Below are 26,510 nucleotides of genomic sequence, written 5' to 3' on the forward strand. Positions count from 1 at the left end.
TTGACTCTGTAAAGTCTTCTGTACTAATAGCTGGGGGCTAGTGCTGAACTTGGGAGAGTGGTCTCATGGACTAGTTAAGCAACAGCCTAGACATAATAATACTCACAGAATCACAGACACCATGATCACATCCCTCGATATGTCCTGTCCCACTTGCAGGACAGAGTCAGCAGAGTTGGTGGCATGATGGTATACACTTGGGAGGGAATTGCCCTGGACATCCTCAACATTGACTCTGATCCCATGAAATCTCATATCATTCGGCCAAACATGGGCAAGGAAACCTCATGATGATTATCACATATAACCCCATACCAGCTCAGCTGATGTATCAGTGTTATTCCATGTTGAACAACACTTGGAGGATGCACTGAGGGTGGGAAGGGTGCAGGATATGCCCCAATTGGGTGACTTCAGTCCCTTGGGACAACAAATGCCACCTTCATATTGTAGAAACCTTCCATCATGTAGTATGATACTATCATTGTGCTAAGTGGGATAGACCCGTCTGCTTTTCCTTCACATTTCGATCAGCTCTAACGAGTGCCTTTAACTGGAATAAAGTACAAACTAGATATTTCTAAACAATCTGTCCAGACATGTAGGGCAGGTAGGGCTTGAGTCAGGGACTTCTGGTGCAGAGGTGGGTACATTCCCATTGTATCACAAGACCCTCGAATATAAACTGGACCTATCTGCCAAACTGCTAACATTTACATGTTTTAATTTTGCAGTGCTAAGTTGCTCTTTTTTTAACACACACGATTTAGAAGTCCAGTGTTTACTCGGGGGTGAAGTATTTTAGTGACGCGGGTGTCCCGATAATGTTCTATTGTTCCACCGTGGAAAACGATCTGTTTCGTTTAACTTGAGAAATGTGTGCTTTTTGAGGATTTCGTGGATAAGAACGAGAGTAAATCGCAGTTAATAACAAACCCCGCTTTGTGTTGCCCACTGCGCGGTCAATAGGGAATATTTTGCATATTTTCCGAGTATTGCACATTACACTTTTCAAATCAATCCGGCAAAGAATAAATTATTTCCACAGAGAGCTCGCGGATGTTTATTTCACTTTAAACGCAGACTCGACTGAGATTCGTTTCCTCCACAGTCCCAGGTGGAACCACTGAGACCTGGTATGTATCTGTTTCATCTCTCTAGCTATGATTATTCCTTCAAACAAAGGGGTCATTTTCGAAATACACTTCACAACGTTTCGTTTTTGACACTACTAATTTAAAAGTGAGTTAAAATAATACTTCAAGACATTTGGATAAGTACATGAATAGAAAAAGTATGGAGGGATATGGGCCAGGAGTAGGCAGATGGGACTAGTTTAGTTTGGGATTATATTCGGCATGGACTGGTTGGACCGAAGGGTCTGTTTCAGTGCTGTATTACTCTAATTAACTAAAAGTATTTAATCTTTCAGTTTAAAATACATAGGGAGATTGTGTTTTTTTTAATGTGACCAGTGAGGCCTTCAGCACAAGAGATCAGTTTAAGGACCCAGTGTCCTAACTGTAAAGGTTAAATTCATCACAACATTTCCAGCACTTCTTAGCATAAGATGTTTTAATACATCAAAAAAGTGCAGGCGCTGAAGGTCTAAAACAAAATCAGAAAGCGTGGAGAAGCTCCGCAAGTCTGGCAACATCTGTGGAGAGAAATCAGAGTTAACGTTGCCAAGAATCACTGGAGCCCAAAGATTCACTCTGTGTCTCTCTCCACAGCTGTTGCCAGATCTGCCGAATTTCTCCAGCCTTTTCTGCAAAGATGTTTTAATAGTGGAAATTAGTATGCAAGTACAACTGTCCGTAAAATTAACATTTAAAAAAAACAGTAATTGTATGGACTACTCTCAAAACGTTATTTAGCTGTGAAAGTGTACACTTTGTCGGGAGCAAATTAATGCATAGCCAGATTTATTCACGCCATGAGACTGCTATTCAGACGTATGGGAAGATTTGTTTGATTGAAGTGATTAATCTCGTTCCTATATTTAACTAGCTGTTGTCCGTCCAGCTTCTGTTAAATTCAGAGTCCGGTCGTGTCATTGTGCTGGAACAAACCCTACTATGCAGCTCATCCGCTGATAGAAGCTGCTCCTTACATTGGGCAGCTACAAGCAGATATACCATGAGGAAAGACTTTCTATTTTGGTGTTGTGTCCTGCGCTAATCCATCATTCGAAAGGGGAAATTTGGAAGAATGTTCTCAAAGAGAAAGGGCACATTTAATTCGACAATGACTCTCAGCTTGTAACCAAACATCTTTCAGTAATGCGGCTAATTGACTTGTGACCCACTGCGGCCCTGGATCTCCTGCTTCCACTGTTTAGTCTCATGATGGATGGCACGGCATTAATCTTACGTCGAGAAAAATGATGGAGCCGTCCTTTTCTCATCGCTTCCAGCCTTTGCCGGAGCTATGCAGAATAAAAGCCGTTGCCAGGAATTTGTACTATTCACTATTGTCCCACTCGTTCCCACTGCTGTGCTCCTTCAGAGGCTTTGGAACGTCAGTGAGGTGCCTGGGGTTCGGAAACCGGGCTGGTGGGGCTGGGGGTGGGTAAAATACAAGCAATTTATTTACAGTTTGGGGAAACCTCAGGGAGCAATTTCACAAGAAGGATCGGGGAAAGTTCATTTGAATTTGCAGTGCAGTGCAGTGTGAATGTGGCCTTGGTCATACCTCCTTTGTAACCCCAAAGGTAATCTTGCTTCTCATGTTATTTGCGAGCAATACACATCGATCCCTGGCATCACCTTATCCGTTGATAACAAAACGTCCCGATCAGCTTAATGGCATAGTCTGAACCACTGAAGAACTGGGAGTTAGAGTGTAATCCAACAATATGTCTGAGGTCCCTTTGGAATTATGACTTTCACGCTGTAACTTTGTTATACTTCCAGTAAACAATGTAGATGTTGCAAACAAGTTTTGCAAAAATTGTGTGAAATCCGGGAGTTTTTCTACGTCGAAACCTAGACTGACAGAGTAATCTTTGATACCGACCACATTCCAGTGAAATAAATGGATTGTGTTACCAGAGTTGGAAAATTATTACCAGCTTTACAAATGAGTGAACAGGCGGGACTCTACATTTCGTTTAAACAAAAAATGTTAGCAAATTTGTATAAAAACTTGAGAGAGGGCGGAAACAAATGTAATTGACCAAGAGGGGATTTTTTTTAATCCAATGAAGTCTCTCTTAAAAGTATTTCACTGTCGGAGCAATCGAATACAGTAAATGATGAGAAATCGTGTTTGAGCCAAACGCAGTCACTGAACCGGTGATTGTGATCGGTTTCATGACGAATATACCGAGACCGATTTTTCCGTCACTGTAAACGATCACTTTTGAACTCAGATGCACCCGCATTATGAATTGATGTCAATGGTACACGGCTTATGTCTGATCAATGGTGTACTGTGTTCAATTTCGCCCGGAGAGTTGCCTATGCCTGTTTTTTTGGAGGCTGGGAGAAGAGACGGGAAATGGGAATTGAATGGAATACACCGGAATAATCCCGACACCCACGTCCTTTTCACATGGTGGTTTCAGTAGAAGGATCCAGACTGGTTAATTGGTACGTTACTGGGAAGGAATTTGAGTGCACCCTTTGAAAATTAAAAGGTCCAAATGTAAGCATCTGCATGACCAAAATCAATGATATGAACAGAATTCTTTCCTGTCAAGCAGCTGACCTGGTTTAGCTGAGAACTAGTTTATCGCAGTTGGTCAGAGAAAATCTCGGAAGAAAAGCGCCTTTTCTGAATTAAGACGAGAAACCTGATTATCTCAGTCACACCGTCTTACAATAAGCAGTGAGGGGCACTTATTGAGCAGTGATAGTGACACTACCTTCCGGCCAGAAGGTTTACCATCCAGGTGTTCCACGTGCTGCTGCTTTGAAGCACTTGCTTTTTTTTAACCTTTTTTAGTTGAGGAAACAAATTCACTATCTATCAATTACTCCAACCAGTCTCTGTAATGTCATGGGTGGTGGAGGGCTCAAGAGTGAAAGACCAATGCACATTGCAAGCTCTGTCTCTGAGGCTTGATATTAGAAACATAGAAACTAGCAGAAGTAAGCCATTCAGTTCAAGTGCTCCAACATTCAATATGATCATGGTTGATCATCCAACTTAGTATCTTGCTTCCACTTCCTTCCCATTTTATCTGATACCTTTAGCCCTAATAACAAATCTAATTTCTTGAAAACGTATGTTTTTAGCTTCAGCTGCTTTCTTGGTGAAGAAATTTCTCCTCAGCTCGGTCCTAAATAGCCTACCCCATATCCTCAGACTGTGACCCGTGGTTCTGATTTCTCTAGGTATGGGGAACACCCTTTCTGTATTTACACGATCTAGTCCTGTTAGAAGTTAATAGGTTTCTATGAAATTCCCTCTCATCCTTGTAAACTCCAGTGAATATAGTCCTAACCTATTCAATCTTACCTTATCCTACTATCCAGTTCTGCCACCCCAGGAATCAGTCTGGTAAATCTTTGTTACATTCCTTCTACAGCCAGAACATACTTTGTCAGAGAAGGAGGCGAAAACTGCACACGTTAGGTGATAGAAAGATGAAATTTGATCCAACATTTTTCACGTTTGGCTCATTATCAATTGTTATGTTTCAATTCCTTGACCATGAACATTAAATTATATCTTTAGCATAGATCATAATGTCACTCAGCACAGACATTTTTAATATTTACATCAAATTTGTAATTCAAAGTAGCATTACTGCACGCTATTAGATCCTGAAACATATAGCTACAACATACTGCAACCTAAAAATGCCTATATACATTAACTATTTGTTATTTTTTTGCCATTATACATTTCTATATCTGCATTTGTAACATAGACCTTTATAAGAAAGGGAATTCATTCCTTGCAGTTAGTAAGGAACATAGACTAATTTGGAGTGAGATTCTGAACTATGTTGTTGGAAATCGAGTTCATGGTGGAAACAGTTTTCATGAAGGGTCACCAGACTCGAAATGTTAACACTGCATTCTCTCCATGGATGCTGCCATACCTGCTGAGCGTATCCAGTACTTTCCGTTTTTGTCCTAGAACAATATGTTATGGATCCAACCAGGAATCAGGCTGGGAGCAAATTACTGCAGATGCTGGTATCTGTACTGCAGATGCTGGTCATTCAAGTAAATAGCATGTGTTTCCATCCACACACATTCACTTCCCATTTCCCTTCTCCTTAGGCCATTTGGATTTGATGTGTAATGAGGTAGATTTAATAAACAATGTCAGACTAAAAGATTCCCTCAGAAATAATGACCAAAATGTGGCAAAATTTAACATTCAGTTTGAGAGCAGAGAACTTGGGTTCGAAACAACTGTGCTAAACTCAAACGATTGCAATTACAAAGGAATAAGGGCTGATCTGATGCTGAAGTGAACTTGAAAAGGAGTTAAGCAGCAAAGATGGTTGAGCAACTACAAAGATATACTCAAGTGAGGATGAAGGATTCTAGGAAGGGGATAAGCCAACCATGGTTAAGCTGGGAAGTTAAAGATAGCATTGAATTGAAAGAAAATGTATGTAGTGTGTAAAGTTTAGTTGTAGACCAGAGAATTGGATAAGTTTTAAAATTCAAAAGTAAATAACCAAGTAAGTAAGAGGGTGAAAATAAACTTTGAGGATGCACTTGCAAGCAGTACCAAGAAGGACAGCAAGAGCTTCTTTAAATCTATGAAAAGGAAGAGAGGATCCAAAGTGGAGAATGTGGCTGGGGAAATTATAATGGCAGCCAGGAAATCAAGGAGGAGTTGAATAAATACATTGCCTAAGTCTTCATTGTAGAAGATAGTTGATGAATAGCATTCCAAAATGACTAAACAATCAAGGGATAAAAAGAGACGAGGGAACAATATAATAACTATCACCAGAGAAACTGTTAGGAAAACTAAAGGAGCTAAAGACTAATAAGTCCCTAAGATCTGATCGGTTGCATGATAGGGTATTAAAGTACATAGCTACAGAGAGCATTGGCAGTAATCTTCAAAGAACCCCTAGATTCTTGGAATAGTCCGATAGGATTGGAAAGGTTCTAATGTAAGATCTTCAGTTTAAAAGAGGAGGCAATAAATATGTAATTATAGGCCACTTAGCTCAACTGTTATTGGAAAATGTTAAGAGTCGATTATAAAGGATGAAATAGCACAGCATTTAGAAATAAGACCATAAGACATAGGAGTGGAAGTAAGGCCATTCGGCCCATCGAGTCCACTACACTGTTCAATCATAGCTGATGGGCATTTCAACTCCACTTACCTGCACTCTCCCCGTAGCCCTTAATTCTTTGCGAGATCAAGAATTTATCAATTTCTGCCTTGAAGACATTTAACATCCCAGTCTCCATTGTGCTCCGCAGCAATGAACTGCATAATAAGATCAATCAGAGTCAGCATGGCTTCATGAGGCAAAACTCGTGCCTGACAAATTTACGAGGATCTTTTGAGATGGTAACAAGCAGGATAGATAAAGAAGACACAGTGGATGCAAATCCAAATAGTTGGATTTTTTAGAAGATCTTTCATAAGGTATCACACATTAGCGTACTTAATAAGAACTAGTATATTAGCAGAGAGAGAGGATTGACTAACTAATAGAAGATGGGGAGTTGGGATAAGGAGGTGGGGTGTATTTTCAAGATGGCAACCCATAACTAGTGGAGTATCAAAAGGATCAGTGATTGGGCCACAATTAGTTCTAATATATGCTAATAAATTGGATGATAAAAGTGAATGTAATATAGCCGACCTTGATACGGATGACATGAAGATTATGCGAAGGGTTATGGGCAGATTAAGGGAGTGGGCTAACAATTGGGTGACTGATTATAAAGTAGGAAAATATGAGGTTATGCACTTTGTCAGGAAGAATGGAGGAGCTGGATATTATTAAAATGGAGAAGGAATGCAGAAAGCTAAGAACAGAGGGTTTAGAGAGCATGAATGATGGAAAGCTAACATCCAAGTTCAGTAGGTAATTGAAAAGGCAAATGGAATGGTTGCCTTTATTTCAAAGAGAATGGAGTATAAATATAGGGAGGTTTCACTAAAACTATATTAGGCTCTAGACAGATCACAGCTGAATATTGTGAACCATTTTGGTTCTCTTTTCTCAGGAGAGATATACTGGCATTGGTGGAGGTCCAGAGAAGGCTGACTGGGCTGATACCAGATATGGAGGGACTGAATGTTATGAGTGTTTGGGCAGGTTGGGCTTGTACTCATTGGAATTTATTTGATTTTTGCCTTGATTTATTTATTATTACATGTATTTTGTTACAAGTATTGTATCATGTCTTCACTCTCTGGTGCCATCTTAATACACAGAAAAATAAACCAAAGTATAGAATATAAAGGTAGAAGAATAAAGAAAGAAAGAAATACTGATTAACTTTACAGTCCTTCTTACAGTCCTCCTCAATGGGCCATGCACGAAATCCTTTTGCCGCACTACTGGAACAAAATTCACCAGTCTTCGGCACCATCTCACCTCCACCGATGACTAATGTGGCAAGGGCATCGCTGGACCTCACCAATGCAGATGCTGCTGATGCCAGGTACCACAGCAGCCCAATCTCACCTCCACCACCACCTCCATGAATACAAACACTATCGACAACCCAAACTTGCCACAGTAGCCATGAATCAACATTAGGACCATCGCGTCAAATCACCCAAACTCTCTCTGACGTCACCACCACCATCACTGGTCCGCTCTGGGCCTACTTTTCGTCACAAGCTCCCAAGCTCTTCAACAAAGAGGTAAACAAAACAGAAGAGAGTAAAAAACAACAAAAAAAGTAACAACAGAGGAAACAAAAAGTGGATGGAGTGGCTGAGCCCTAGGCTCAGAGGCCCTACTGCCCCGTCATCTTATTGGAAAATACTTAGAAGAGCAAGAGGTGACCTTATTGAAACACACAAGTCTGAGGGGATTTGACAGGATAAATGCAGAAAGATTGTTTCCCCCGTGGGAGAGTCTAGAACAAGAGGTTATACTCTCAGAATAAGGGGTTGCACATTTAAGATATAAATGAGAAAGAATTGCTTCTCTAAAAGGCAATAATTCTGCAGAATTCTTAACTGCAGAGGGGTGTCGAGGCTTATTATGAATCTTCAAGGCTGAGATAGACATATTTATAATCAGTAGGGAAATTAATGTTATAGGGAAAAGGTAGGAAAGTGCAATTGAAGATGATCAAATCAACCAAGATCTCATTGAATGGTACAGCAGACTCAATGGGCTGAAAGGCCTATTGCTGCTCCTACACCTTGTGGTCTTACGGAGGAAATGATCCACATAAATTCGGTATGCTTTGGGCAGGAAGCACAGTACTATTTCTTGACCACACAGCACTCAAAAAAAGCATGGTTTGGGCTTGATGGCACTCTTGTGGAATTTCAATCTTTAACGTGCAAAAGATTCATCATCCCCCAGAATTTATCAGTGCTGCTGATGAAATAGGAACACAGGAACAGGAGATTGTTTAATCCCTAATTCGTGTTCTGCCATTCACTGGGATTATGCCTGATCTGTGGCCTAATCCCATGAGATTGCTGCTGCCCCATATCCCTTAATAACTCAGACCAACAGACATGATCAATCATTCTTTGATTTATAATTGACTTAGCACCATCTACTGTTTGTGGAAGACTGTTTATATCTCCACCGTTCATTCTGTGAAGAAATGTTTTCTACCTTCACTTTTGGAAAGGTTAGATGTACACAATGGAATAATGAAGTAAACTAATGATCTCGGCTGTTTTTCTGAGTTAGAGTGGATGTAATATTTTAATTTCTGACCGTGAGACTGTTTTCTAATTACTAACACACAAAGATATTACAGACTGCCAGGCAGCCAGACTGGGTGGTTTGCTTTATTTACTGTAAATGGGCTGGTAACATGATTGTTAATCTGAACACCCCAGTGAAAGAAGCATCCTCTGGCCAACTTTATGGGCCAAGGAGACCCTGGGAAAGTATGTGTCACGACACCGGAATCTCTGTACTCCTGATTACTAAACAGACCTCAACATTGTGAAAGAGCCATTGGAAAGTGGATCAGTGAGGCTGATGGGTTCCCAACTCTGGCAAAATCCAACTCAAAATATTCACTGGGTTGACATTTGGAGGATTACATGGGTTTGAGGAGGTAAGTGTAAGTTTTATGAAATTGGTAAGTAAACACTGAAAGTGGCCAAACCATAGCCCATTCATGTAGACCAGGCTTACAGCCTGAAAACATGAACTGGATTCAGTTTAATTAAACAGAAACAGTTGTTGTTTATCTGTGTGTATGAACTTGGGTTAAATTCATTTCTGTTACCATTTTTCTAACCAATGCTTTCACTGAAGATTACAAAGTGTAATTGCTACCAGGTACAGATGATTGGCAGCCCTCTCGAATAGTTATCTTGAACGGAAGATTGTATTTTCAACACGGTCTTTTACCTCAACCTCCCATTCCTTTGTTCTAAATGCATCCACACAGATTCTGTAAACACTAAAATAGTTAATGACTTCATCTGGTGCAATTAAAATCACTTTTATTGAATACACCTATTTACAGTGCAATGAATCTAAATTCAAATGTGACATTATTAAGATAGAAATGGTCTTGTGTGCGCGCAGTCCCAAAGCAAAGTGATGCACTGTGAACATGTGCTGTCTGGGCCATTTGGAATGGTGCTACATTGCTGGTACCTGAGCAATTTGCCTGATTAAAAAAATTATCAAATTGATTCCGTGTTCTATGGGACCCGTCTTTTCAACTGACCAATTACAATTACATAGCTACCAACAGCATCTTGTCCATAACAGGCTTTTGTACTTTACTTTAGGTATTTTGCAGCTTTCGATCTGTTCTTTAAATTCATTAATTTGCAAATGTTAAGGTCGATTACAGAAAATATAAAGGCATGTTTGCTTTGTTCAATCAGCTCAACAGTGGCATTGCTCACGTTCTGATCTGCAAACTTGATTTAATTAAATACAGGATGCAAATCCCATATAAAGAAATTGATTTGTTATTTAATTAGTAATTATTAATATACAAAGATTTAATTAATGTTGGGTAAAGTGTCAAATAGTGAAAGAAAGTTTAAAAGTGACAAAATTGATACTTAAAAAAAATAATCTTGCTATTCTCTCTATATGCAGAGAAAATAAAAGTGAGGCACAGTTACGGTATCTTTGTACAGGATGCACCATCAAGTAGGACTGAGGCAAGAAGTCCTGCAATCTCCCGATATCCGAGATCTTGACTATTCGTCTATTAGAGTCTTCAGATCAGGAACGTGTTTCAACTGAAAGTCCAGTAGCATCTGTCCATATGCTTTGCCCTGGAAACATCAATTATGTGTTCATGAACAAGAACAAAAGGAATAGGAACAGGAGTAGGCCATTTGGAGCCATTCCAACCCATTCACTATAACACTTAATTCCTTTACTAGTCAAAAATCTCTTTGCCTTAAAATCATTCAATGAGGTAGCCTCAACTGCTTCACCAGGGAGGGAATTCCAGTTTCTTAATGCTTTGGGTGAAGAAATTCCTCAACTCAGTCCTAAATCTGTTCCCACTTATTTTGAGGCTCTGCCCCCCCCAGTTCAAACTATACGCGACAGTGGAAACAATATGACATTAGAGCAGACATTAGACCACTTGGCCTGTCGATCATGGCTGATGGGTTTCTCAACCCCATTTATTTTGATTCCCTTATCTATCTCTGTTTTAAATATACTCAATGACCTGGCCTCCACAGCCTTCTGTGACAATGAATTCTACAGATTGATCACTCTCTGGCTAAAGGTGTTTCTCCTTATCTCCACTCCAAAGGATCTTCTCTTTACTCTAAGGCTGTGCCCTCAGGTGTTTCCATTGGCAGGTCTCTCCTGTCAAGGGAAACACCTTCCCAATGTCCACTCTATACCGGCTGCTCAGTATTTTGTAAGTTTCAATCAGATCCCCCCCTCATTCTTCTAAACCCCATTGATTATAGTCTCAGAGTGCTCAAACGTTCCTCATATGTTTAAGTCTCTCATTCCTGGGATCATTCTCGTGAGCCTCCTCTGGACCTGCTCCAGGGCCAATACATCCTTGTTTACGATACTCTAAATGTGGCCTGATCAGAGCTTTATTATGCATCATATCTGCATCCCTACTTTTATATTCTAGTCCTCTCGAGACAAATGAAAACATTGTATTTGCCTTTGTAACTACCAATTCAACTTGTAACTTTACCTTAAGAGAAACCTAGATTAGGATTCCTAAGCCCTTTGCATTTCAGATGTATGAATTTTCTCCCTATTTAGAAAATAGACCATGCCTGTACTTTTCCTACTAACGTGCATAACTTCACACTTTCTCACATTGTATTTCATCTGCCACTTCTTTGCCTACTTCCGTAACCTGTCTAAATCTTTCTGCAGCTTCCCGCCTCCTCAATACTATGTGCCCCTCCACCTATCTTTGTATCATCTGCAAACTTATCCAGAATGCCCTCAATTGCTTCATCCAGATCATTAATGTATAAAGTGGAAGATGTGGTCCCAACACTGATCCTTTTGGAACATCACTGCCATCCTGTCAATGGCTGCCATCCTGAGAAAGACCCTTTTATCTCCACTCTCTGCCTTCTGTCAGTCAGCCAATCTTCTACCAACGATAGTACTTTGCTTCTAACACCATAGACCCTTATCTTACTCAGCAGCCTCCTGTGAGGCACCTTATTAAAAGCCTTCTGGAAGTCCAGGTAGATAACATCCATTGGCTCTCCATGGTCTAACAGGCTCATTACCTCCTCAAAGAATTCTAGCAGATTTGTCAGACATGACCTGCCCTTGATGAAACCATGCTGATTTAGCCCTATTTCACCATACACTTCCAAGTATTCAGAAATCTCATCCTTCACAATGGACTCCGAAATCTTACCAATGACTGAGGTCAGGCTAATTGTCCTATATTTCCTGTCTTTTGCCTTACTCCTTCTGAAACAGAGGGCTTACATTAGCAATTTTCCAGCTCTCTGGGACTCTCTCTGACTCCAGTGATTCCTGAAAGATCACTACTAAAGCCTCCACCATCTCTTCATCTATGTCCTTCAGAACTCTATGCTGTAGTCCATCTGGTCCAGATGATTTATCCACTTTCAGATCTTTCAGTTTTTCCAGCATCTTCTCCTTACTCATTTTTGTCCCCCCAACTCACTTGAATTTTTGGAATATTATTCATGTCTACCACCATGAAGACTGATGTGAAGTACTTAATCAGTTCCTCAGCCTTTGTTCCCCATTACTACTTCTCCAGCATCATTTCCCAGGAGCCCAATGTCTACTTCTTGCCTCTCCTTTGCCCTTTATATATCTAAAGAAACTCTTGTACTATTTCCTAATATTACCGGTGAGCTGACACTCGTATTTAATCTTCTCCCTCCTTACTTCTTTCTTCGTTGTCCTCCATTGGTCTTTGTAGTCTTCCCAATCCTCTGGTTTCCCACCGCCTTTCGCCACTTTATATGTTTTGTCTTTTGCTTTAACGCTGTCCCTAACTTCCCTAGTCAGCCATGGCTGCCTCATCCTCCCTGTATCATACTTCTTTTTCCTTGGGATGAATCTTTGCTGTATCCCTTGGACTATTCCCAGAAACTCCTGCCATTGCTGTTCCATTGTCTTTCCTGTTACGCTCCTCGTCCAATCAATTCTGGTCAGCACTTCACTCGTGCCTCTGTAGTTGCCTTTATTTAACTGCAATACTGTTACATCTGATGCCATCTTTCCTCTCTCAAATTGCAGAGTAAATTCAATCATATTATGGTTACTTCCTCCTAAGGGTTCCTTAACCTTAAGCCCCCTTATCAAGTCTGCCTCCCTGCTTCTACCTTATCTATTCCCTTCATAATTTTATACATTTATTGAAGATCTCCATTCATTCTTCTAAATTCCAGTCTAGGAACCAAGCTGCTTCAGAATAGTGTTCAATTAAAATTGTTTAAGAAGGAATATTTTGGGTGTCGGGGCTCCAGGACGAGTCTATACTGCAGAGAGGATAGTAATACTCACAGAGCTTGTACAGATCTTGGGAGGGATGGCTGAGGTACTGACATTGCACCATTAGAAAGGGTATATGTTTACCACATCCTTTTAAAAAGGTCATGGCTCCTGTATTCTTAACTCTGTCACTATCAACATGTGGGAAGTTCATACCTTTTATACTTTCTAGCAAGTAATTTTGCCAAAATTATTCAAATTGCAACAGGGAATAAAAAGTATTTTAGCATCTCGGGTAGGAAAGAAATTGCTTTATAAATTCTGGACAGCAGTTGGAAATGTGTAAATACCAAGAGTTACTGTGCAAAATCACATTGCAGAAGTACCTAGCTCTTAGCAAATCCTACAAACATAGTTTTAGGAAAACCTGTTCAATGTTTAGCTGGTTCTTGGGCAGCTTTCCACATGCCTTCTCTGCAGTTAGTAATTCATTTAAAAGATCATCTAGCAACATGGGTGATTTGGTGATGAAAAAGAAGTTTAGTTGTGTGCAAGAGCACTTCTGGACATAATAAAAATCACCGAGGGACACATTGTGAAAGCAGGAGAGACAGCCTGATGTGTAGTCCGGTTACCATACCTGTGGGTCACTCCTTAAAGATGCTATGCCCCCTCCACCCAAAGAATTTCTCAGCACGAAATTTAATCCCTGGATTCCCGGAAGGTCAAATCTGAGAACGAAACAAAACAAAAGTCAAAACATACTGAAATCCACCAGTGCTCATGTTCAAAATATTTCCTGTAAGGCTCTTGCAACAGAGCTTATCACCAAACTGGAAGCTCAACTCTACTCATTCAAAGTCATAGAGTGTAGAGAGTATTGTGAAGGCATCAGTGTCTGACTCAGCTGTAGCTGGCAGATTTCAAGTATAACAATATAATTCAGATCTCTATCTTCACCAATGTCCTCTTCCCACTTCCCCCCCCCACCCCCACCTTCTGATAAATGAGTGTGGTTTTATTTTCAGCAGTCACCAAGTCTGAACTGACTTTGCAACTAATAGTCTAAGAGGACTGGGAGAACTACAATGTACAGCCAGCAGTATTCCTACACAGCTAATAACAGATCACTGTGCTCAGCTCAAACTGTAATGGAAGATTTTAAGTAATGCAATCACACACGTTCATGAAGACACAGTGAAAATGATAATGAGCTAAACTTTCTTCATTTCACAAAAAAAGGGAGTTTGTATGTATACTTTGCATACAGAACGTGCTGGAGAAACTCAGCAGGTCTGGCAACATCTGTGCAAAGAGAAACAGAATTTGCGTCCAGTATGACTTTTGTTCAAACTGAGAACTTTCTGTCTTTACATTTACTGCCAGACCTGCTGGGTTTGTCCAGCATTTTGTTTTTATTTACATTCATTCTAGTATCTTCCAAAATTTCAGAACACCACAGAGCTCTTTACATGCAATGAAGTACTGTGATGTAGTTGCTATTGTAACACAGGCGTTTATAACAACAATTAATTTTCTTAATGCAAAGCGATTGATAAATCGGCCTCGTCATGATATTTGACAGGGAACATTTTCCTTGACTTCTTGCTGCAGGGTATGAATGCAGTAAATGGAAGGACAAGGGAGAAAGCTGACTGTGGATTCAGAAGGAGAATTTGGAAGGATAATCAAACAGCCTACAGATGTGGAGAAGCATCATGTTTATATTCTGTGAAAACAAGTTTGTAATGACTGAATTTCAAGATGATTAACAAAGCACCCACAACCACTTGAAAAAAAAACTGGTTCCAACGGGAAGTGGAGGATCGTCACACCACCGTAAAGGTAAACATTGAGTAACGTTCTAAAGAAAGTTCCGAATAAGGGGATCTGCACGCAAAATGGTAATGCTACTTAGAACATAGAACATAGAAAAATACAGCGCAGTACAGGCCCTTCGGCCCTCGATGTTGCGCCGACCGAAGCCTACCTAACCTACACTAGCCCAATAACCTCCATATGCTTGTCCAATGCCCGCTTAAATGACCATAAAGAGGGAGAGTCCACCACTGCAGGGCATTCCATGAACTCACAACCCGCTGAGTAAAAGGTCTACCCCTAACATCTGTCCTATACCTACCACCCCTTAATTTAAAGCTGTGTCCCCTAGTAACAGCTGACTTCATTAGCGGAAAAAGGTTCTCACTGTCAACCCTATATAAACCCCTAATCATCTTGTACACCTCTATCAAATCTCCCCTAAACCTTCTTTTCTCCAATGAGAAAGCCCCAAGTGCCTCAGCCTTTCCTCATACGATCTTCCTACCATGCCAGGCAACATCCTGGTAAACCTCCTCTGCACTCGTTCCAATGCCTCCACATCCTTCCTATAATATGGCGACCAAAACTGCACACAATACTCCAGATGAGGCCGCACCAGAGTCTTATACAACTGCAACTTTCTCTCCACAAATGCTATCAGAACTGCTGAGTTTTCCCAGCAATTTGGAAACACTAGCTTTCGGAGCACTGCTCCTTCATCAGTTGGATGTGGAGATTTTTAATGAAAGAGCAAGATATTGCAATTAATTTCTGAATGAAGGAAAAATTAGTGAACATTACCATGACAATAGAACACCCAGCATAGTTCTTTGTTGTCTAAAGCAGGTTTCTGTTCAGATGTTGCCAGACCTGCTGAGTTTCTCCAGCATGTTCTGTATGCAAAGTATACATACAAACTCCCTTTTTTGTGAAATGAAGAAAGTTTAGCTCATTATCATTTTCACTGTGTCTTCATGAATGTGTGTGATTGCATTACTTAAAATCTTCCATTACAATTCGAGCTGAGCACAGTGATCTGTTGTTCAGGGAGAAAATTATTCAAAATGTTTTTCATCTTGCTGAAGCTTTCATAGAACTAAGTTGATCTTTCACCAAACATTTCAGACAATGATAATAATCTAAATATAATTTGAGTGTAGTCTAATACATGCTTGAATTTCAGGCAAAAATCTGCAGGTTAATTGTTTCTGATGAGTTGGAAAATATTTGTTACATTACCAAAAACATTGACAAAAATGTTTGTGGCCGAGTGTTCGTTGTGTCAGAGTCTTGTGTATGCTGATTTAAATTATAAAATGAAGAGGAGCTCTAATCCAAAAAAATCCACAAAATCTTCACTTTTAAGCTTGAATACAGCAGGTAAAGAATGTGATTCTTTTACCAGCTGTATTATTTCAAATCATTTCTATGGAATAGTATTCTGCATTTTCTTGATGTGTTGAGGAAATTTTCAGCATGACAAATGCATGCAATTTGCTAAACTACTTTTCCAATAAATCCATGTAGGTTTTATATAAAATATTGTTTAAGGTTTTAATAAAGTAGGTTGTTATGCACAAATATTGTATTTAGTACAAATGTAACATTTGGCTTAAAAGCCAAGAAATTATATTTTCTGCTGGACTCATTGTTCAAAATCAGTTTGAGGGTGGAAGATGGCTGCAGTAGAAAGCCTTTCACCAAAGACATCAAGATTAGTCTGCACATTGTTACCTGGCATTTAGAACCATTCAGAATAGTTGATGTTAGGATGTCTGAGGTTCAGATCTGGAATCTTCAGTAGGAATCCAGCTTTAATTCAAGCTTGTTAAGCTATAGTTTTCCTTGTGAGGATAACAAATTTTGTGTCCAACACTTCTATTCTTTTTTCCCACCCACATAAATCTCTCTCTGCCAATCCTCTACTGTGCTGGGAATACAAAACTGTATTTACGATTATTTAAATATGAAAGGTATCAAAACTGAATCCATCCATTGCAAGATCTCCTTGACTTTCTTGTGCAATGTCTTTGTGCCTTTTGCAGCAGGTATGACACATAGCAACCCACAATCTAGGTTCACCCCCCCCCCCCCCCCCCCCCCCCACCGAATTCTGAAGGTAGTAGTAATGCTGAAGTTTTTCTTTAGATCTAATATGATTGCTGCCCTGGCTGAGATCAGCACCAGCCAAGAACTGAATTTGTGTGACTGTAAACTTTTGTGAAGCTGACTGCTGCTAATTGCATCAAGTCTCAACTCCAAGGATTTTTTTCCCCTTCTGTCATCAATGTACAGATTATATCCCTGTCTGAAAGGCCAATATCAAGTTAAGAAGGTGGACTAGAGATTTGCAGAAGAAAATCCGTGCTGGGTGTTGAGTGTTGAGGAATGTGTTAGGGCTTCGCAGAGATCAAGTATTAGAAGTTGCCTATTCAGAAACTTGTTTTCACCAATTTTGCCAAAGTTCACTGGATCAGGAAGTCTGTCTAATTGCAATACTGCTACTCGGTGCCCAAGCTATAATGTGCTTAGGATTTGTTTGTTGTCCCAGTCAAACTGGTGTTCTTCTTTGTCTGTATGTAGAAACAAGTGACAGTGGGTCATCTCTTTTGGTGGCCAGTTGGTGTTCATGTATCCTGGTGGCAAGTTTCCTACAATGGACAAAGTAGCAGGACACCACAGGACAGGCAAAACAAAGACATGCACAAGAATTCTTAGCGGAATGGCTTTCTAACCAGAACTCCATCAATAAACACATCGATTTAGACCCTATCTACCTTCCCTTGAAAAAAAAAACTGGTGGCGACATTACCCACCTTAAGAAACTAAGACTTATAAATAGTGAGGCAGGATATACCACCAGCGCTTCACCGGAGACTCCCACTGATGATGTTACCTAGTATGGTGACAAAACGTCTGAAAACAAACCTTCAAGGTTAGCGAGCTAACTTACATGCTTACACCTACTATTGTTTCATGTTACAATCTGAATCTGCTTTATAAATGGATCCCTGGCTACCTGGCAGCTGTGATACTGGGGGTATGGCACTGTGATATGGCATTCAGAGTCCGTCTTATGAAGTCCTTTTATGATTACACTCAGTTTGACTGTTTCTCCAGGTTCCTTAATTGGTAAATTGAAGACTTTTCCAATAAATATTTTATTTTGCCTTCCATTAGATAATTTTCCGTTACTAATTAGAGTAAGGACAATTGTAAAAACAAAGCATATACCTTGTTACCATCTTCCTGTCAGAATCTTCGCTCTGTATTAGGTGTTGGAAATAGTTTTCAACAGCCTTGGCAGTCACAGCTTTCCGCAGGTAAGGGTAATAGAGAGGGTGCCGAGCTATGACTCCTATTGTATGGTGAAGACAATGAAAGTCAATAAAAGGCAAACTTGCAGTTGATTATGGGTGGCAAGAAACAAATGCTTTCGGGTTACAGATCCACAAAACTGTCTTTTCAGAATACACATTCTGTCTAGCTGTTATTTTTGTCAATATTCAAAACTGCTTTATTTTCTCTTACATTTGTCTACAATAATTTTCCAAGAATTTCTACTTATGGATATTGTAAAGGGTCAAGAAAAGACAAATCATAAATTCAAAAGCACATTCACATGCTGGTGGACCATTGCTGGCTTTGGTTTCCAGTCCAACTCCTGATTTAGAACAGACACACATACTGAGAACTCTAGCAAAAGTAAATGTAACCATTTTATGCATTTGAGAAGTCAGATAATTGATGAAGCTGGTAACTGTCTATCATCTGATTGCAGGCATGAACAAGATACATGTCTGTCGCCCAAAGTGTACAGTCTTCCAGAAAGAAATGACAATCAGCAGTCTTATTGACTATGTTTAAAAAACAACAATTTTTAAATACTTATTAGGATGATATCTTAATCATAGGTAATGAAACAATATACTCTCTTAACATTCAAATTACTACAGTTACATGTAACTTGGTTAAAAATAAAGCATGATTCATCTTACTTTCCCTCACTGTATCTCCCTGCCTCAGCTCTAGTATTAAGGAATAGGACATGCTGCGTCATGTTACATTTTACAAATTCTCAGCTGAGCCATTTCATGGTTTGAAACTGATTTAAGGGGTGAACAGTATTAACAGTATCGTGAATAAATGGAAAAGAGCCAATTGCCTAAGTAATAGAAAGTGCAAAGGTGCTGAATTGATGAAAAATATAACTTTACACAAATATACATTCTTGGGATAGCAGTGACACTAGCAAAATGTTAAAGGAGTGATGTATGAATCACCATAACAACACATGAAATAGAAGTAGGGGTAGATGTTAGAGCCCCATAAACCTGTCCTGCAATTCAATAGAGTCAGGGTGTTCTTCGTTTGACAAATGTATTCATTTTTTGAAGATGTAATTTGTAAGGTTTTTAGATTAGATTCCCTACAGTGTGGAAACAAGTCCACACCAACCCTCTGAAGAGTAACCCAACCGGACCCACTTCCCTCTGACTAATGCACCTAATACTATGGGCAATTTAGAATGGCCAATTTACCTGATCTGCACATCTTTGGACTGTGGGAGGAAACTGGAGCACCCGGAGGAAACCCACACAGACACGGGGAGAATGTGCAAACTCCACATAGTCGCCCAAGGCTGGGATCAAACCTGGGTCCCTGGTGCTGTGAGGCAGCAGTGCTAACCACTGAGCCACCATGCTGCCCCATTGATATGGAGAAGCCAGTAGATGTGATATCCTTGGGATTTCCAAAAGGTATTTTATAAAGTGCTATACAAAGATTATTATGCAAGATATAGGCCCATGGAATTTGGAGTAATATTAACATGGATGGTGTATTTGTTATCAGAGAGGAAGCAAAAAATAGGGCTAAATGGAACATTTACAAATTGGAAGGATGTTTTTATTGGAGTGCTGCAAGGATCAATGCTGGGGCACCTGCTATTTGCAATCTATGTCAATGCCTTAGAGCACAGACCCAGAGTAATGTACCAAGGCTTGTTGGTAATGCAAAGCTTAATGTGAATGCAATCTGTGAGGAGGCCATGAAGAGGCAGATTAAGTGACTGAGCAGAAAGATGATAGTACAATATGATAAAGTATGAGGTGATTCATTTTGGTAACAAGAAAAGCAGAATATTTCCACAAGGTGTGAAGGTTTGAAATGTTAATGTTTAGATGGACTTGGGTGTACTCATACAAGTCAGTGTGCAGTTGGAAAAAATAATTGTGAAGACAAGTCGCATGTTCGCCTTGAATGAAATGGGATTGGAGAATGAGAATAAGGAAGTCTTGCTCAATTATGTAGAGCTTTACTGAGACCACACCTGGACTACTCTGTAGAGTTTTAGTCCCTATATTTGTCTTAGATACGGCAAATTGAAGATGAATCTTAATCATGAATTCTGTAAGATTCGCCATCTTTTCAGTGAAGAAATCTTTCCTCACCTCATCCTAAATGCCAGCCTAAATTCTGAGATTATACCCACTAGAGTTAGGTTCTCCAACTAGGGAAAATAGCCTCTTAGGGTCTACCCTGTCAATTCTGTAAGAACTTTATTTAAATGATGAATTAAAAGTTCGGTTCCAAATACAAATTAGTAATTCTGTGCCTTGTCAATTTAAATTCCTTACACTGAACCTCAAGTACATTCATGAAGAGAGATTCAGCATTACAAATTCATTCAGATTGCTGAGATGAAAGCCTGGTAAACTGCTTGTTGAATTAATGATTAATGTGGAGTAATCAGGTTCAAAGTTATAAGGAATCAATTTAGACAACTGGAACCTCATGTTCTTGGGACAAAATGGCAGTCAAGCATTTTCTTTTCCTATATTCAGGAACCTTCACTGAACTTAGGGATACAATTGAAAGTATAGTTGCTCGCTAGATTAATCTCAGTATGAATTGCTTTTGACTAAATTGTGAAAATAATCCTTCCTCCCAAAGAGAGAGGAAATGTCACCTTTATTAAGAGTAGGCCAGCAAAGTTAACTGGCAATGCTTCCCTCAGAGTGCAATCTGAGAACACACAGGCTGAAAAAATAGTCACGTCTCCTCTGTTCTTTTCCAACAGATGTGACTATTGAAAAACTAGATGTTTTGAAAATGCTGAAAATGCTCAGCAGATTGGGAAACAGCTTTGGAGGGAGAAACAAAGTTAACATTTGGTCAAAACGAGAGAAAGAAACAAAGCAGATTTTAAGCAAATGGGGAAAGGGATATAAGACAAAAAGAGAAGGTTGGAGAAATTAAATAACAAAAGGGAGCTGATGGAAGGCAAGAGGTGGGGGGGGGGGTGGTGGGATGAAGTAAAGTAAGTAAAGAAACAAAAGATAGGTTTGAAAAGTGGGAATGAGAATAACAGAATGTCACTGTCTTAAAAAATGGTGACAGTGACTATGACCTGAAGTTGCTGAATGTATAGGGTGTCTGGACTCTGGAAAACTGTTTAGAGCCTAAACAAAACACAAGAAGTGTTTGCCAAGCTTATCCAACTTTAATCAAATCAATGTAGGAGTTCAGAGTGGGAAATGGGTGGCAAATGTAAGTGATGGGAATTAGAAGCTTGGGGTTAAACTTGTAGACTAAATGGAGGAGTTCTACAAACGATCAACTAATCTGCATTGATTTCCTAGACTGCATTGTTTGCTCAATTGAAAGAATTATTAGCAAATCAGTGTTTCAGCTGGAAAGAATGTTTGGGCTCTGAAGATTGGGAAGAGTGGCTGTAGAAAGATTAGTGCTGCATTTCCTACTCTTGCAGATTAATGTGCTGTGGAAAGGAGGGAGATTGTTACGGTTGGTTGAAGACAGTAGCAGATCCTTGCAGAATACTGAAAAGGGTCTTAAAATCTGCTCATTTGGTTCATTTTTGTTTAGCTGGTATTTAATAGTTGGATTTAAACAGATACAAAGGCTATATTTGAATTGCACTTTGGCAGTGTCTCAGTGATTAGTACTGCTGCATCAACAATGCCACAATAGATTCGGGTTCGATTCCAGCCTCAAGTGACTGTCTGTGTGGAGTTTGCACGTTCTTGCCGTGTCTGTGTGGGTTTCCTCCTACAGTCCAAAGTGGTGCAGGTTAGGTGGATGTGCTATGCTAAATTGCCCATAGAGTCCAGTAATGTGCAGGTTAGGTGGATAAGCCACAGGAAATACAGGATGACAATGACAGGGTATGGGTGTGGGTGTGGGTGTGGGTGTGGGTGTGAGTGGATTGCTCTTTGGAGAGTCAGTGTGGACTTGATGTGCTGAATTGCCTGCTTTCAGATTGGAGGATTCTATAATTCTACAGTATTACACTACAAGAACATAATTGGTTGTGAAGCACTTTGGGACATCTAGAATGATCAACAGAACATAAACAACAGCATCACCGATGGTGGCTAATGAATGTTTGCTACCAGCAGTAGAACGAAGAAGTTGGTCTACTATATTGTGATAAAGGTGGGGCGAGAGGAGGTGGGAGTGAGAACTGTCAAAGTTTGGGAACTTGTGCAGAACCCATGCATCAAAGAATGGAATCGCATTCCAGGGGTCAGAAACAGAAGCTGTGGTTTGGGCACAAGGATCTAGGAAACATGCTGGAAGCCAGCATGTTGGAGCTGAAACATAGATACACATGTTGGGGCAAGAAGTGAGGTTCAAGGAGGAGACATCCACTGCAAGTCTGCTGCACTCTAGATATCAAATTAGAGATGCTAGACGATATTTAACAAAATAAAGAAATCTAATAATTAGCCTGAGTCTACAAATTTACAATTAGGTGGGGAGTGCTCTTGGTAATTTAGACGTAACTAGCCATGAGCATTATCTCACTTGGCGTGCTTACAGTTTGGTCTCAATAGTACAGGCATGGTTATCAGCAAAACATTATCACCAAGCCACAGTACTGATAATAAATCATATTTTATTTTCAAAGTGAAACTTATCAAATATAACTTAGAAAACTGATTACTGAAGAATCTTTCTTACAATTATTCAGATAAAAACATAAGAACAGCTGGACTCAGTCATATAAACATTAGTTACCGATATTGACAGTGTTGCCTTTGTCACCACTTCTTGTGTAAGCTAGTTCTTCTAATCGATAACTGCAAGGGCCGGATGGTAAATCTAAAAGTTACAACAATTTAAAACAAGTATCAAGAGTCAATATGTAATGGAAAATTTTAACAATTAAAACAACAAAATAAAAATCCTATTCGATTTTTAAAATCTCAGCATGTTGTATAATGTACTCAAAATACCATACAAAAAGTATTAGGTTAACAGTAAGCAGATTTAAATTGTAGTCATGATCTTAGAGATTAACAGCTTTAAAGTTACTCAACATGAATCCAAAAGTTTCTTTCAGAAAAACAGCAAGATTACTTTAAAAGGAACTTGTTATATTGCTAATCACTTTAAACTTGATGGATGAAGTTAATACGCATAATTGAGGACACTGATTTGAAAGAAAGTCTATTATTGAATAGACTGGGGTTTGGTAGATTCGGACAGGAGAAGTGTCTACAATATTTACATACTACAAGATAGTAATCCATTTCGGATTGGCTGAGGTCAATAAATATGAACTGCCTGCTGGAGTGATGGTGAAGACATCGTCTGAAAGTTTAGGTGCCCACAAGATGTCTATGCATGTTCAAAAACCTATGATATGTTTTTGACATTAACTGAATGGACCATAATTGAGTAAAGGGAAAATGTGCAAGTGTATAAAATATAAAGGTGGCTTTGTGCAAATTTGTGTGCATGTGAGATTCTTGTACAAGTAATTTTTAAAGGCATTTTCTTGATTTAGGAGCAACCTCATTCTCTGAAGCTGCAGAGAAAATCATACTTCAACATAGAAAAAACTTCAAGTGAAAGAAAGAACCAAAGTTTGAGAAGTGCCAAGCATTATCCTCAGGAGACCTCGATGGGCATTGTGACCACAGTCACTGTTATATCATCAATTTGCAGCCAGCAGGAACCTATAAATAACCTTGGGATGGATGATCAAATTGTCATTTTTTTTTGTCTTTAATGCTTGGCAGGAATACCTGAGAACTGCTTGCTCTTTTCTGAACCATGGCCTTGGGATCTTTTACATCTACCAGAATAAGAAATAAAGTTTTGCCTAAATAGTGATACTTCAGTGTTGTACTTCAATGTTCATTACAGGTTGAAAGGTAAGTGCTGGGCTGCTGCTTGAACAATCAAGGCTGAATCCTTTCATATTCCAATATTTCATTATTGGAATATCCAATAATGTAGGAACGTCAAGGATCTTCTCCACTCTGCTAGGTAAATGCCAACACCTTCTGCCTGCTGTCTCACATCGGTGGTATTTTACCAAGATCAGAGTCAGGAGTATCTGTTGGTGAGCACTTCACTGCTGCACCCTGACAGCTGGCCTGGTAGGGACCATCCCACTTCATAGACCAGGCTCAGCCCGAGGCAGGAGATAGCCCATGGTGTCAGTAAACAGGACTTCACTAACACTCAGAAACAGACACAGGAGCATCGGACAGTTTCGTCAGGGGCACTGGCTAACCTAACAAAGATTGCAGGACTGCAACAATGTGGTTAGAACCTTCCTTCCTCAAGCATCCATAAGTAAACTCTCACCATGGGCAGACTGGTATGCAGGTCGAGCAGCCTCAGTCTGCTGGATACATGCACAGAACTGTTTTTCATCGCTCTAGCTCACCATCAATGGCAAGGTCACAGGATGACAAGGAATCTTGCCCTACTCTATGCCCCCTTTCCTCATATGGTGAAAGGATGGTGCCAGTAGGGTAGGAACCATACATGTCCCCCAGAAGATTTCTCTTGGGATTGTCTAGAGATGGCCAGGCCATCCATCTTCACCATGCCTGCCACTCCAAGCTCTGTGGGAGTTCAAGCCAACTGCATCTGGGCACGACACACTCAGCACGTCAGGGCCTTCTAGAACAAAAAACACCCAGGGTGTATGACCAAATTTCAAGGACATCTGGCTTCCTACACCCTAGTTGCTGAACTTGGCACTGTAGATGTAGTGGAAAGGAATAAAAAGATGAAAATTTTTTTCTGTCAACACAAGTGACCTGTCAATGTTTTCACATTTGTGAACAGAATTACATTTTTCACCATCAGTGTAAGTACAAGTCTCTGACTAGCTGCAACGGCAGCATTGAAGGTACACAGTTCATCTATCCTTAGAGCTACACAATGTTCCATGATCCAAGGTGTGAAGTGAGCAGCTCCTGTACCCTGTTCAGGCAATGGGTAAATCATAGGTGACTACTACTTTCCAGATGGACAAATATTTCTATTGCATCACAGTATTACTGGGATTCATTCATTATCCTGTTTGATATGGTCAGGAGTACTTGATGCAAGCATTCAAACTGGTAGTAGTTTAATACCCAAGGTTCACAATGTATGTATGACACGCTGATATACTTCAGCTTTAGCATACAGATGTCCAAATAATGGTGTACCTTTTGTAACATCTCACATTGCTCGAACTTGAAGCTCCTTCCCTCACAGAAAGAAACATGTACCCTGCCCACTATAGCTGTGTTCACAGACATTTCATTTTAATTTCCAATAGGATCAGTGACACTGTCTTCGTAAACTCCCAAATATAAATATTCCCTTCTTGGTAGCCCTCCCCTTCAATTCCACAGACTTTGCATTTGCCCAGGTCCTGTACTAATCCATCTATGTCTTCAACTGCCTACTTTACCATTGCCTCACACTCCCTCGGCCCAAGCTGTATCAGTAACTATGCAAGGTCTGCTAGTGCGAACTATCCTGTTGTTTAGATTGTGAGTCCATTGTCATATCCTCTGTGGTACTATATCTGTTCTAAACAGAAGATGGAACACAATTTAATTTTATGTAGACTGCTGATAACATTTATGTTCTCTCTCCTTCAGTGAAGCAGACTTTCATTCTTTCTGTAATGCTTACAAGAAAAATATGACTCACTGGCAATCAGATGTTATGCATAAGTAGAAAGAAGATTATAGACACAATGTACTGAGTTACAATGCACTTTGTTATTGGTTCATTTGGAAATAATTTCAAAGTTCAGTCCATTAGTACATGATGACTTGTCTGCAAAAACCTTCAAATTAAGAGTGCTTTCTTGGAGCATATCTAAATATACCATTGAGTTGTGCAACATATATGCCCCTGCCCTAAGGTGAAAATTCCAGTATTACTAGTAAACTTTTCCAGAATGAAGCAATCTGGTTTGGGACAGATGGCAAAGGTTACTGAGCTAACCTTAATTTATCTTCTAAAGATAAAGCTAAGTCTGTTGTTAATTATTACTGCATGTTTATAAGTTCACTTCCTAACTCTTTCTGAACTTGTTCGCTAATGTACTACTCATCTTACAATTAAGGAAAAAATTGTCATTCCAAAAAATGTCATTTTTATATGGTCCTGAAAATTTTGAATTTCTTTTAACAATTTTGCAACTGGTTAATTGTGAAACTTTAGTGCTGAAAAGAACAGAACTCATCTCCTTAACAGCATTTATCAGGTAAATCTGCACACTTGGGAAATGGTCTATTCTAACTTTGATAATTTGAAATACTGGACTTGATCTCCAAATGATTCAGGGCAGCATAGCGGCTCACTGGTTAGCACTGCTGCCTCA

The 26,510-nt window shown here is 39.7% G+C and overlaps 1 protein-coding gene and 1 long non-coding RNA gene across 2 annotated transcripts in view; one reads left to right on the top strand and one right to left on the bottom strand.

The window, feature by feature from the left end:
* The first annotated feature begins 1,069 nt into the window (after positions 1 to 1,069).
* On the top strand, positions 1,070 to 25,212 carry LOC140483130 (uncharacterized). Its single transcript, XR_011961903.1, has 3 exons — positions 1,070 to 1,136; positions 14,651 to 14,881; positions 23,673 to 25,212. It is a non-coding gene; the product is annotated as an uncharacterized lncRNA (long non-coding RNA).
* lratb.1 (lecithin retinol acyltransferase b, tandem duplicate 1) overlaps positions 9,576 to 26,510 on the bottom strand; it is a 164,642-nt gene continuing 147,707 nt past the window's right edge. The window contains exons 17-20 of the mRNA XM_072580874.1: positions 22,901 to 22,984; positions 18,092 to 18,215; positions 13,677 to 13,767; positions 9,576 to 10,392 (exon numbers count right to left, since the gene is read on the bottom strand). Coding sequence (XP_072436975.1) covers positions 10,315 to 10,392; positions 13,677 to 13,767; positions 18,092 to 18,215; positions 22,901 to 22,984 — 377 coding nt within the window. The 3' untranslated portion in view covers positions 9,576 to 10,314. The remainder of the gene's footprint in view (positions 10,393 to 13,676; positions 13,768 to 18,091; positions 18,216 to 22,900; positions 22,985 to 26,510) is intronic.

Source organism: Chiloscyllium punctatum, chromosome 1, assembly GCF_047496795.1.
Source record: "Chiloscyllium punctatum isolate Juve2018m chromosome 1, sChiPun1.3, whole genome shotgun sequence".
In the NCBI taxonomy this organism is placed as follows: domain Eukaryota; kingdom Metazoa; phylum Chordata; class Chondrichthyes; order Orectolobiformes; family Hemiscylliidae; genus Chiloscyllium; species Chiloscyllium punctatum.